Genomic DNA, 13,104 nt, shown 5'->3' with positions numbered 1-13,104 from the left:
GACGAATACAGACAGTGACACAGGAGGAGAAGAGGACCCTGCCCCCAAGAGCTTACAATCTAGGAGGTGGGGGAATTAATACACAATAAAAGTCGAGATTTATTACATGCATTATTATTAAGCATATAAGTACAAGAATTGAATCACCCTTATTACTTAACAGCACTTCTGTTTCACTTTAACTGCTCCAACCTAATGAAATGAAAATCCAATTAATTAGTTTTGCTGGCTGACTTTCACACAATGCTTTAATAAGCTTGTTGGTGTTTGGAGGTTTAAGTGCTTATATGTCATTACTGCTAAGAATAAGATTGGGTTTAATTTTATGAATGCATGCCTTGGGATGTTTTTTAGTCTTTCATTATGCAATAGAAGAAATGTATTTGAACCTACCCAGCCAAACTATGTGCTCTTTGTAAGATGAACTCAAATCATTTAAGACAGGTTTCCTTGTTATGACGCCTTCTATTTATATGCTGAAAACATGTTCTTTCCTGCTAAGTTGTCAGAGGAAGAATTTGTATATCTGTTCTCAAATCTCCAGATGTATTTCTGTAACAAGATAATGTCCTATTGGTTTCTGGTTACATGTTAACTCTTGTGCTGATTTTTTTTAATAGAGATGCTTTAGGACCAGAATGCCCAGGACCAGCGGGACAGTACCAAGCTTGTAACATGAAGGTAGGTTTTTGTCCTACTTACAATTCTTTCCTTAGAGCCGTATACCAGTCAGTGACAAATCTATTCCCGTGCAGGAATGTCCATCAGGGGTGGCCGATTTCAAGCATTTCCAATGTTCTGCATACAACAGCAAGCCTTTAATGGGAAATTATTATAAATGGATCCCTTTCCATTCAGGTAAATAATGGATCCGTTTGTTTTAAAGTTAATGTATAAGCTAAATATTAAATCTATCTACAAATCAAATATATAAGTATTTCCCACCAATCAACCCTCCAATTGGACAAATGGACTCTGAATCTGTTTATTGATCATATAGATCAGACAATTTGGTGCTAATTCTTTTCTATAACTCATTACATAAGTTTTATTCTACAACAAAGCTTTTGCAAGTGTTTAATCGTTTGCAGGATTAAACAGAATATTTGATGCATATGTAAAGCATCACTTTAGGGCCGGGGGCAATATCATCAATACATCTTTTTAACGTTGACATTTAAGAGAAGGTTACATTTAATGGTTAAAGATCTTATTATAAGTGTATAGGGGTGGGAATGTAGACTTAAATATACATTTTTGGTTTTCATTGCTGACACTTGGAATCTCAGGATGTGAGCATGTTGGGTGTTATTGGTTGAAAAGACCTTGTTGGCCCTTGGCTTTCCTAAAATAAAGGATAAAATAGCATGATGATATCCTAATATCCCCATACATTTACCATCGAGCAGTAATTATTTGTGTTATAAAAACCTGTTCATGCCAAAAGCAATAATCTTAGCAGCTGAAATCAAAGTAGCAAGTGGCATGGCTTATGTGCATCAACAAAATGGCAAATTAAGGATCAGAAGTGACTTCTAGACTAGCTGGTGCCATATTCGACATTTGACAGATCTGCTGTGAAAACATTTCTCATAATACCATTTTACCATACTTGTAAAGTAAACATTGATGTGCTTCTACTTTCCAACTTCAAAATCCCAGGCAATAACATATCAAAATACATTCTGTTTGTTTCTTGTTAAGGACAAGGAGACTGTGAGCTAAGTTGCTTGGCACAAGGGCAAAACTTCTATTATAACTTTGGCAAAGTTTTAGATGGGACATCTTGCCATGCGGAGTATGATGGCATTTGCATTAACGGGCAGTGTCTGGTAAGTCTCACGCTCTGTGATATTTGTTATATTAGTCCTGTATAAATCGTTTATAAACATGACCATCTATCCTTCAGTAAATGTACATCATTCTATTTATATGCCAACCACATTTTTATTTACTGGGTCAAACCTTCACATCTGTTTCTGCTAATCTGTACAATCCTAATGCATCATCCACATTTCTTAGTGAAGCAGTGATTGATTTATGAGCGGTCCTAGAAAAACTATTCTCTCTACAAGGATGAAATATTGTTAGCATAAGTTAAGGGAGGAGAGTGGAGAATTTTTCACTGTGATGTGAAGGAAGGTATTCAGATCTGCATGCACCTTGTATGTACCTGTTGCACAATTGTAAGCTTACCAGGAAGACATAAAAATCTAAAGGGATGTGGGAAATGCTATATGTTCATGTACACAGCCTATTGCCTGCAGATATTTTTACTGGCAGACATGGCCGATTCTAGGAGAAAAGGGGGCAAACTGGGCTATTGCCCAGGGCTTTAATTGACAGAATAGCAGGGGTGCACTGAACTGGAATGCTGTGCATTTAGGGCCCCCATTTCAAATTTGCCCTGGGCATCATTTTTTTTTTCTAAAACTGTCCCTGCTGCCAGCTCGCTCAGTAATCAGATTATAGCTCTTAAAAAAAAAGCAAGGAGCTAAAAAAAAACATGATTTTAATTACAAAGTTTCAATGCCTAGGTAAATTTAGGTAATGGCGATGTTTAAAGTTTGCTTATTCTGTATTTAAACTTGTTGTGCAATTTTGTCTGCTGATGAGAAGATGGCATAGTATGGATAGTGTAGGTTCCCCTTTTGTGACCTAAATATTTGATTTTTATATATATATTGTAACCTGATTTGTTGCTACAGTCCTTTCTTATGACCAAGCATATGAAATATGAAAAAAACAAATATGAAAGAATACATCCCTGGAATCTCTTTAGATCTGCATGCATATTTTTAAATCAAGTAACTGATCAGTAGATTGCATTGGTGAGAGGAGCATTTCTCTTCCGGTAGAATGGTGTAAATTTTTGCTGATCAGTTAATTGATGAAAAAGCATTAATTTCTAAAGCAGACCTTTTCGATATGGGCGAACCTTTGAAATAAAGTTCAGGTCTTCAGCTAACCCCTTCTATAATTACTATATATACTGCTCACAGGATATAAGCATGGTGGTCTTTGGGAAGAATGCTTACATTGCTGATGAGATGGCTGCCCCCCTCACAGATACCCAAAAAGATGATTGGTGTCAGGTAAACTGACCTGAGAAAGTTCCTCATTGCTCAAGGAACCCCTAGCATCCTCTGGAGCAGCCGCCCGCAGCTCTGGCCTGTGCGCTCCCGAGCGGGGTCAGACGAAGAAACCGGCTAGGGGAGCGCACCGGACAGAGCCACCGACCATGTCCCACGTATGGATCACAGGCTCAGGGAAGTGGGCTGAATAGACACAACCGCCTGACCTCAGACCTGCGATGGGAGATTGGCGGGTTCTGGCATCATGACGTCACTATGGGGGAAATTTCTTCCCCTTTAGGTGACACCCGGCTCCGGACCGCTCATGCCGGTAAATTTAGTGGTCTGTGGTTCCGAAAAGGTTGGCAACCAGTGCTCTGGAGGAACCTTGGTTGATAAACACAGATCTAAAAGAAATTTCTCTCCAATGCTTTAAGATAAAAAAATGAATGAAAGCTTGATTTGAAGTGTTATTACTGCTTGTTCAGAATATGTAAATGTCAGATGAGACATTAGCAAATGGTGCAAACAAATTGTTTTTAACATTCAAGCAAATTAACATTTTTCCATGTTCGGTTTGCAGCAAGTAGGCTGTGATTTCATCTTGGGATCCAACGAGAAGGTGGATATCTGTGGAGTTTGTGGAGGAAGAAACGTCTCATGCCGACATCACCACAATATCTACACTACAAAGTACCCGGCCTCTGGTAACTGTCACACTACACTTAGCTCAGTAGCAGCACAGACTGTACTCCAGGGGTAGAGATATGACACGTTCTGTAGCTCATTTATCTAATTGCTTTTGTACAGAGTAACAGAGTCTGTTATATCCGCTGCCCCAGACATTGTCATATTAGTTCGGCTTGTACAGTACGTCTTTGTCATGTCAGTCACTCCTCTGGCTGTCAGTCTAATAACCTGGCGTGACATGAGGTTTATCTCTACTGTAGTCTATGTCTGGGTCTCAGTCATGATTTCATTCACATACCATGCACACAGATAGATTCACAATAGTTTGCTGGGGAATTGCTAGACATTGCGATTTAATGGGTGTACGTGGCAAATAATGACTGGCATATAAGCAAAAATACTGATACAAGTATAAATGCAGAGGGAAGGGGCAAAAGAATGTATAGAATAGAGCAACAAGTTTGTTAAAAGCTGTTTTTTTTCCCTTTTCATTGGGCATCCTACAAACTGCCAGGGTAATAGCTTGGTATATCCATGAAATGATGCTTTCGTTATAACCCTAATACTACCACTGCTGGAGCTCTCCAATTTGCTAGACCCATGCGGCCATGCTAAGGGCCTCATTGCCCTATTGATTGGACCACCAATATCAACCCCTTCGTGCAAATCTATTCGGTGTCATTGAATAGGATGATGCCAAGGACTTGTCCAAAATTTGAGGCAATGGGCAACAGGAGAGAGCCAGAAACCACGCATAAGTTAAGTCTTACCCCCCCCCCCCCCCACAGAAGGGTGGCTTTTAAACCTTGCAGTGGGCTTCAATTATCCTGGAGTTTAACTACCCAGTTTGGAAACATTTGGAGTTGAAGCAATTGGACCATTTAGGAATGGTGGCTGTACAGATGCGTTGTCCACCTCTGCCTTTCTATGGTGCAGTGATGATGGGAAAGAGCAGAAGGTATTCCATTGGGCTGTATTGCAATGCAGGACTTATGACCTCCTTGATGACATTGGAGCATATCATGAACTTTCATTCAATTATTCCATTTGGTTTATGATAATCTAGCAGTGTTCTCCCTTTAGCTGGGTGGACCACCCGGCACTTTTCAGTAACCACGCAAAAATAGCCCGGTTGGGATATAATACAAGGGCTGCCACCCACCTACAATTTCCTCCCACCCAGTTTAAAGAAAATTTCTGGGTTTAACACTGATCTAGGTTTCAATTTTTCTTTAGTTTACAAGATTATACTGATATTCTTGATTTTATTTTTTAAATTAAGCTTCCTGGCAGGTAAAGTGCATATATGTAATCCTGGCTAGTTTTATGACCATAGAGAAATCTTCTCTGGCTTCTCAGCCTGATTTTTATTGAAGAATGGAAATGTCATAGATGAACTATGGTGACTTGTAAATGCATATTTTATCTCATAACCTTCCCTTTTTCTGAATTTTCTTATTACGTTGCCTTATCATGAATGTACAGCTGACTCTACTAGGAGTGGCAAGCATAGACAACAGTTTTAGCCATTTTGCAGGTTAGTTGCAGTAAACTTCATATCGACTATTAGACAACAAGTGAGCTGTTTGCAAGCAAAAAATTAGACTTAGGGTGATGACAGGTAGGTGATTCTTCTGCTGGTAATACCCAACCAGCAGCAAAATCACCCAAGCAAGGAAACCACAATCCCAATATATATTCCTCCTCCTTGCTAGCCTGGAAAGTTGCAATATTTTTATTATTATTATTATTATTATTATTATTATTATTATTATTAATAGTAATAACCAGGATTTAGATAGCGCCATCATTTTACACAGCGCTGTACATTAAATAGGGATTGCAAATGACGAACAGATACAAACAATGAAACAGGAGGAGTAGAGGACCCTGCCCCGAAGAGCTTACAATCTAAGAGGAAGCGGTAGTAGAATCTCACTTGCAAGAAAAGGTAAGTAGTCTGTTAGCAATTCTGCCCCCAGCAAGTTGTTCGTAGTAGTGGGTTCATTCATTTGAATTGACTTAAACCTCAAATATTCTCAGTGTAGATATTCATATCCTGTATCACTGTCTGTATCTGTCTGTCATTTGCAACCCCTATTTAATGTACAGCGCTGCGTAGAATGTTGGCGCTATATAAATTCTGTTTATTATTAATAATAATAATAATAATAATAATATTAACATCTATCTATAAATGTTGAGGTAGCCATACACAAGACATTTTTGCCCACTTTAAGAAGATTTCATCATTGCTGGCAGAAACCTTATTAAGCATGTTATTAGTAATTGGGGAGAAATATATATTTTAAATACAAAGATCTGCAATAGTCATCTCATAAATCCTGCAATCTGATGGATTTCTTAAAAGTCATTTATTTGTTGGTAAATGCTTTCATGCCTGGGCCATAATAATAATATCTTTGCAAAAACTGTTACAATTTTTAGGTTTTGCTGCTGTTGGTCTGTATGTGCGGATCACTAATTTGTTCTGTGTGATCTCATCCAAAGGCAGCTGCAGGGAACCTTCCTAAAAATAAATAAAATTATTTCCACTGATGTTTTTTTATTTTTAATCCATTTCTAACAATAGTTGGATAACAATAGATTGGACTGTAACTACATTGTACAAATAAAAAATCACATTTATAAATCAAGACTTATCTATAAATAACTATGTGATGTACTTTGATGACTGGACCAGTTACAGAATAAACAGTTGTTTTAAAACAAACACTCAACTAATTAAAAAGAAATAGTACAAAACAAAAATAAAAAAGGTCATTCAAACTCCCTGATGTATGTGTAAAGCCCCTGAAATGTGTCGGCTGCCCTGCTTAAACATCATATGGCTCAAATGACGTTTTAATGGGTTTGTTGACTGAAGCCATTTTTTATTTTTACATTTTCTGGTCATTCGCTTTTGGGTCCTTCAAATCAGGGAGCAGCCCTCACCGAATTGCTCTGCCTTCTGTAATATTATGATACCGATAAAGTACATGTTACCAGAATGGGAATATAGAGCATATTGAGGACTCTTGTTCCACTGACGGCTAAGAAGAAATTTCCCTCTTTTTGGATTTCCTCCTACTTCTCTTCGAGCCTATGGCAGTGTTTCTCGACTTTTTTACATGAGGTAAGCTTTGAAATAACATCCAGTTCTTCAGGGAACCCCTTCTATAATTACTATATCCTTAGCTCACAGTATATTAGTATGGTGGTCAGTGGGAAGAATTCCTCTTACATTACCGGCCATTGGGAAGAATGTCACCCTTACAGACAGCCGAAAAGTCACAAACTGCTCATTGCTCAAGAAACCCCTTGCAACCTCTGGAGGAACCCCGGTTGAGAAACACTGGCTTAAAGGATAGTAACTAAAATGAAATCTACCCTGCAAAACACAACCCCAAAAACTCATCTTAAGGGCTTTATCCTGTCCCTACTCAAACCCATTTTTTCTTTAAAAAACGTTTTTTGGCTTTACATATATTGTAACTATTTCATCCACCCACTGGCAGTGAAATATTTCAGATTTATAGTCCGACTGGTATGACAGTATGTGGGTGGAAAATGTGATCCCGGCACTGCAGTAAATGCGAGGAATTATATTGTCATAACACATCTCTTTGTGAAGTGAAGAACTATTTCAATATGGTGACACGGGCGTCTTCCAACACTAGGCGCAGTGCGGCGTGTATAATTCTGTTTTCACGTTTAAGTCATGGAAAAAGAATTACCTGTTTTTAGGAAACGATCAGCATAAGCTTGAATATAATTGCATCTGCAGCATCTCATTAGGAAGCCTTCCAAACCCCTCTGGCTTTTAGTTAAACATATTCTTATCTGTTCATTGGCCTCACGAGACAGACAGGTAACATCTTGCCCAGGAATCAGCTCTATGGAGACAGCAGGCTGTTGTATGTCTTCTCAATGTAATATTCACCTCTTAGAATGATCTCTGTTCTCTGCTTTCACATGTGTTGAATGCTATGTATGAAGTGGGAGTTTTTCTCCTAACTGTCGTGCATTAGATGAACCTTTCAGTCATTGCCCCATCACTGGCTTCATGCGGGACTGGAATTTTTCCATTAGGGGTGAAATAGGTACATAGTTACATAGTAGGTTAGGTTGAAAAAAAACATAAGTCTATCATGTTTAACCACTATGGAAATAAACATATCCCAGTTATAAAACCCTATAAGACATAGTTGGTCCAGAGGAAGGCAAAAAAAATCCCTGGTACAATTTGCTTCAACAGGGGAGAAAAAAATTCCTTCCTGATTCCATGAGGTAATCAGATGTTCCCTGGATCAACAGTCACTGTTATTTTTACTTTAAAGCCTTAATCCCCAGTTATATTCTGTGCTTCTAGAAATACATCCAGCTTTTTCTTAAAGCAATCTATAGCAGTTGCTGAAACTCCTTCCTGAGGGAGCCGATTCCATTTTCACAGACCTTACAGTGAAGAATCCCTTCCTTATCCGGAGCTTAAACTTCATTTCCTCCAGACGCAAAGAGTGCCCTCTTGTCTTTTGTAATGCTCTCAAAGTGAATAATTGGGAAGAGAGTTCTCTATATGGACCATTTATATATTTATACAGGGTGATCATATCCCCCCTTATACGTCTCTTTCTCAAGGGAGAATAGATTCATTTCAGCTAATCTCTCCTCATAGCTGAGCTCCTCCATTCCTTTTATTAGTTTAGTTGCCTTTCTCTGCACTCTCTCCAATTCCACAATGTCCTTTATGTGAACTGGGGCCCAAAACTGGACTGCATATTCCAGATGTGGTCTGATGCATTCTGCCTTATTCCAGAAAGTTGTCATAATTCTGAATGGATTTGACCCAAATGTTCCTCTACACAACATGACTTTTGAAATTTACCAACATGTTCGATCCATCCATTTCCAATAGGTAAAATAAAAATCAGATGCTTTGGTTGGTTGCTGGATCTCCATCAGATATATTTAAGATTCAATCCAATTATCAGAAATCAGATCAGAAATGAAAAATCTACCCATGTGTACAAGACCTAACCATTGTTTGTCGGCTCCAAGTACAGCACGGCATGCCATGCGGATCCAAACTTAGGCTGAGATGGAACCATCTATGGATCTTGGGTGGGCAGGGGGAAAAGTAACAGCCTGAAAGTTTATAAAATAATCAAATAAGTCTTTCATATTTGAATATCTTTATAGTATTTTAATAGGACCATGTAGGAATGCAAACTTGTTTTGTTACAAAAAAGGATGGTTTAGTTCTAGCTTAGGTTTGGCAGATTTTTATACATATTTGTACAGTTTATATGATTTTTTTTTTGCTGTGTTTTCAAAGTAGAAGAGTTTAAAGCAAACCCTTGGGGGGGAATTAATAGTTTAAATCTCCAAGAGAACAAATTAATTATCAAAATATTCCTATGATGTCCAAGTTTTTATTTGTATTGAAATGTCAAACTAACTGGATGGAGGTAATGGAAGCCCAAATCAAAGTCATTGTAGAACAATCATGTGTTGATATTTTGTACTGTTTTGTTTCCTGTATGATCTGTGATATTATTAGTATTAAAATACTTGACCAGAGTTGGCATTTGCTGGTCTTGAGTCGGTTAAAATTTTCAGATGAAGGAAACACTTAAAATAAGTCATTGTTATTTAGAAACTGCAGTAGATGAAAGATCTAGTTTGTTGTCTCCAAAACAAGAAACAAGCGCTCACTAGGGAACGAGATGGAGCTATTTGTATTCTTGTTGGCACGTAGAAATATAAATGATCTAACGCATAAAGTCTCCTGATTATAAATCTGTGCTAATGAACAAATGATTGAAGTGCAAAGGTTCCTACTATGGGGCAATGTCTGCAGCCAAGAAAAAAAATATGCATGTTCTCCATGTAGCTGGTTCAATGGGCCTGATTTTTTGAAGCTCTTCAAGATTGGAGAGGATTCATTTTCATCAGTGAAGATGGGTGATCCAGCAAACCTGGAATGGATTTGGTCCAGGATTCAAAATATTTGCTAGCAAATGGCATTCCAGGTTTGCTGGATCACCCAGCTTCACTGATGAAAGTGTACCCTCTCCAGCCTTGAAGAGCTTTTATAAATCAGGCCCAATGTAGGTGAATTGGCCATATTTTGGCTTATTTAAATAAAGATTTTTATCTAGGGTTGGTCAATCGCAACAGGACTTTAACTGCATTGATTTCATTACAACAGCTAAAATGGAAAGTCAAGGTGGTGAGAACTAGCGGTGCCTATGAAAAAAATGGATGGCAACTAAGCACCAAAACCTATATATGCGGGAAGCCCTATGACTTTGTGCTGCATGGTTTTACTCTTTAAAGGTAATGGTTCCTTGGTCCATATGTCCCAGCGGAGGATTAAAATGTAGAGATGGAAGCTTGACTTGTTCCTGATGAAGCGGACTTAGTTCCGAGAAACGCTTCGAACTCGAGCCTGAAAGCCTATTCACAAAATTCCAGACCTGATTTGTTGAAAACAATTCTTGGTTTTATTATAATTTGTTTTTAATGTGTATTTTTTAAATAAATTATGAAATTGTTATTAATGTATGGAGTACAAAATCAATGCCGTTAAAGTCCCGTTGTGATTGACCAACCCTAGATAAAAATATTTATGCTGTAATTAGGGATGTGGCATATGTAAAATCATTTCAAAATGAGGAAGTGCAGTTATTATATTTTATAGTTGGGCTTATTTAAGGTTACACTTCATAGGGCAAAAAAAGTGGGATGCAGAACAAGCAGCAGTCACCCCACTGTATCCTCTCTATAGTTAACAATACAATTATTGGTGGTCTGTCATTAGGCCATCAAGCTCAGTGTATCAAAGGTCCACTTTAATAATTCTACATTTTGGCCTGAGTCGATCATGAATCGTCTTGAGAAACAAAGACTTGGCGTCCGTTTGAGGCTTAAGGAGCTTACATATGGAAGGCATGCCAGGAAAACTTTATTTGAATGAGTTGTGAAAAACCCTACAGATGTCTTTATAAATTATAAATATAAACCTTTAATTATTTTATTACAACAGGAAATATAGTAAGAAGTTAAAAGGTTTTATTTGCTGTGTGAAACTGCATTATAAACATCAATCCTGATTGCACAACAAAAAACTTCAACTTAAAAAAAAACTTTAGGAGTACACATTTTACAATTTGCTCTTTGTTTGCTTTTATGATTTCCAAACGTATTACTTAATTGTTGGTAATAAAAGGATGATGTATTGCTACTCTTCAGTATTACTACAGCAGCTACAAATTAAAAGTTCTAATAAAATGTGGTAAGACCGCTTAGTCAGGCACTTTTTGGAGCCAGACGTAGTCTTACAATTTGTTGTTAAGTGAGCAATGGAATGTACGTTTTGTAATCAGTGCTTACCTGAGTGCTGCTCTCTTCCAGCTCTGAGAAATAGGAACTATCACTATGTGATCAACGGGAACTGGGCCATTAATTATCCTGGTGTCTTCAATGTGGCCGGAACCAAGATCCAGTACAAACGTTCTGCTGACAATCTGGAGAGCTTTGAGGCAATAGGACCAACAGATGAGGATCTGCATGTAAAAAAAAAGATTTAGGGATTGGACACATTTCAGCTGCAGCAACTTGTTTTTAATTATGTGAAGTTATGGACCGTGGAGATCAAGATAATATTTTAACTCTACCAAGCTCAAAGTCATACTTAATCTAAAGTATGGTATTACTTTAATTAGCAGCTTGTAAAACTGGAGGCTGAATAAATATAAAAACAGATTCAAGGTTATATCTGCTGACGACATGACTCCCATTAAAAGTCTTTCAGTTTTTACAGTGTGAACAATACCATTAATAGACAACCTAAACAGAATAAGAAATGGATATAAAATGTTCGCGAGTTTTAATAAAACTACAAAGCATACCTGTGCTGTAACTTACCTAACACTGTGCATTTTGTAAAATTAACACCAGCTACAACATGGAACCTTCTACTCCTTCCTTGATATTGCTTCTGCGCCTCTCTTTGGATAGGTACACACGTGCAATAATTATAGTTTGAAAACGAACGATCCACAATTATTTTGAAGGATCATATTCTGCACAATTCTCTACATGCTGTAACGATACGATCGTTCAAATATAATCCATCAATAATGTACACATTAGGAACGTTCATTTGAACGATCATTTGAACAATTGTTCAAACGATGCAGGAAGTGACATGTACAGGAGAAAGTTTATCACAGAACAATCCATGATCACTGAACGACCGTACACACAATAGATTACGAATGATCGTCGCCCAATCAGATCCGCCAGAATGGTCATTCGTTTCCAGTGAGATTCCTCGTTCATGGGCATTGTTGACCAGTCGTTGTGCACTTTTTTTGTTAATAATTATCGAACGATCTTTCATGGATCTTTCGTTTCCAATGACAATTATTGCACGTGTGTACGCAGCCTTTGCTACCAAGAACGTAGCTACAGCCCTAGGACTTACCATCTGATAATAGGACTTACCATCTGATAATAATGTAAGCAAAGAACATGTATCCTGCTACTTTTCCAGTGATCTGCATTGCAAAGAAATTATAAATACAAAGTGGTTGTTATAATTGCTAGATGTCCATGTAGCACAGGGCAGAAGTAGTAAAAGCTTTGGGAAATACTTTCTAGTAAATGTATAAGTACCTTCATCTGATTGGTTTAATATCAGTTGCCATGATAAAGTACTGGTTAGAAGTGCAGGTTATTTTGGGGTTACAACAAATACATTTCCTTATCTTTTGGGATACAAGTAAAGTGTGCATAGAAATCAATTAAAACCCATAAATCAAAGACTGCCCTGGTTTCTCCTATCCAAGGCCTAATATAAACCAATAATAGGTTGCCAATATACATTCAATTAAACTTCACATAACATCTAAGTCTTTATGTGTGATTATTATTAATGCTATGTATGTCCGGTGACTTGTAGGTCCTCTTCACAGAGCAGAATTCAGGTATAGAGTATGAGTACTGGCTTCCCAAGGATTATTATATTTATCACCAAAGAGATCGGAGCCCTTTGCAAGACTCTGTAGATTCAGTCATTTCACCGACTCAGCCTTCTACCACAACAGCCGCTCCAACAACAAGACACAATGGTAAGTACAAGGACAAATGGCTGTTTTTAAAGTAGCTTTAAACTTTATCGCATTGTTGGCCAGTGCAGGAGGCCCTGTGATAGGACGTTGCAATCATTGCTTAGGCATGATTATTATTGATGCCATCTGGAATTAAGCCCTAATCAATGGCTGAAAAAACTGGATCTCTGAGATAAAGCAAACTAAAAACTGAATTCTCTGAA

At 37.7% G+C, this 13,104-nt stretch overlaps 1 protein-coding gene across 1 annotated transcript in view; it reads left to right on the top strand.

Annotated features, from left to right (window-relative positions):
• The window catches only part of LOC140324691 (ADAMTS-like protein 5), a 60,600-nt gene that overhangs the window by 29,197 nt on the left and 18,299 nt on the right, over positions 1-13,104 (top strand). Inside the window, exons 4-9 of the mRNA XM_072402766.1 lie at positions 621-681; positions 756-858; positions 1,705-1,832; positions 3,658-3,781; positions 11,181-11,338; positions 12,733-12,901. Of these exons, the coding sequence (XP_072258867.1) occupies positions 621-681; positions 756-858; positions 1,705-1,832; positions 3,658-3,781; positions 11,181-11,338; positions 12,733-12,901 (743 nt within the window). The remainder of the gene's footprint in view (positions 1-620; positions 682-755; positions 859-1,704; positions 1,833-3,657; positions 3,782-11,180; positions 11,339-12,732; positions 12,902-13,104) is intronic.

This window comes from Pyxicephalus adspersus, chromosome 2 (genome assembly GCF_032062135.1).
Source record: "Pyxicephalus adspersus chromosome 2, UCB_Pads_2.0, whole genome shotgun sequence".
Classification (NCBI taxonomy): Eukaryota; Metazoa; Chordata; class Amphibia; order Anura; family Pyxicephalidae; genus Pyxicephalus; species Pyxicephalus adspersus.
The sequence above is the reverse complement of the archived record's forward strand: the minus strand, read 5'-3'. Positions and strand labels throughout refer to the sequence as shown.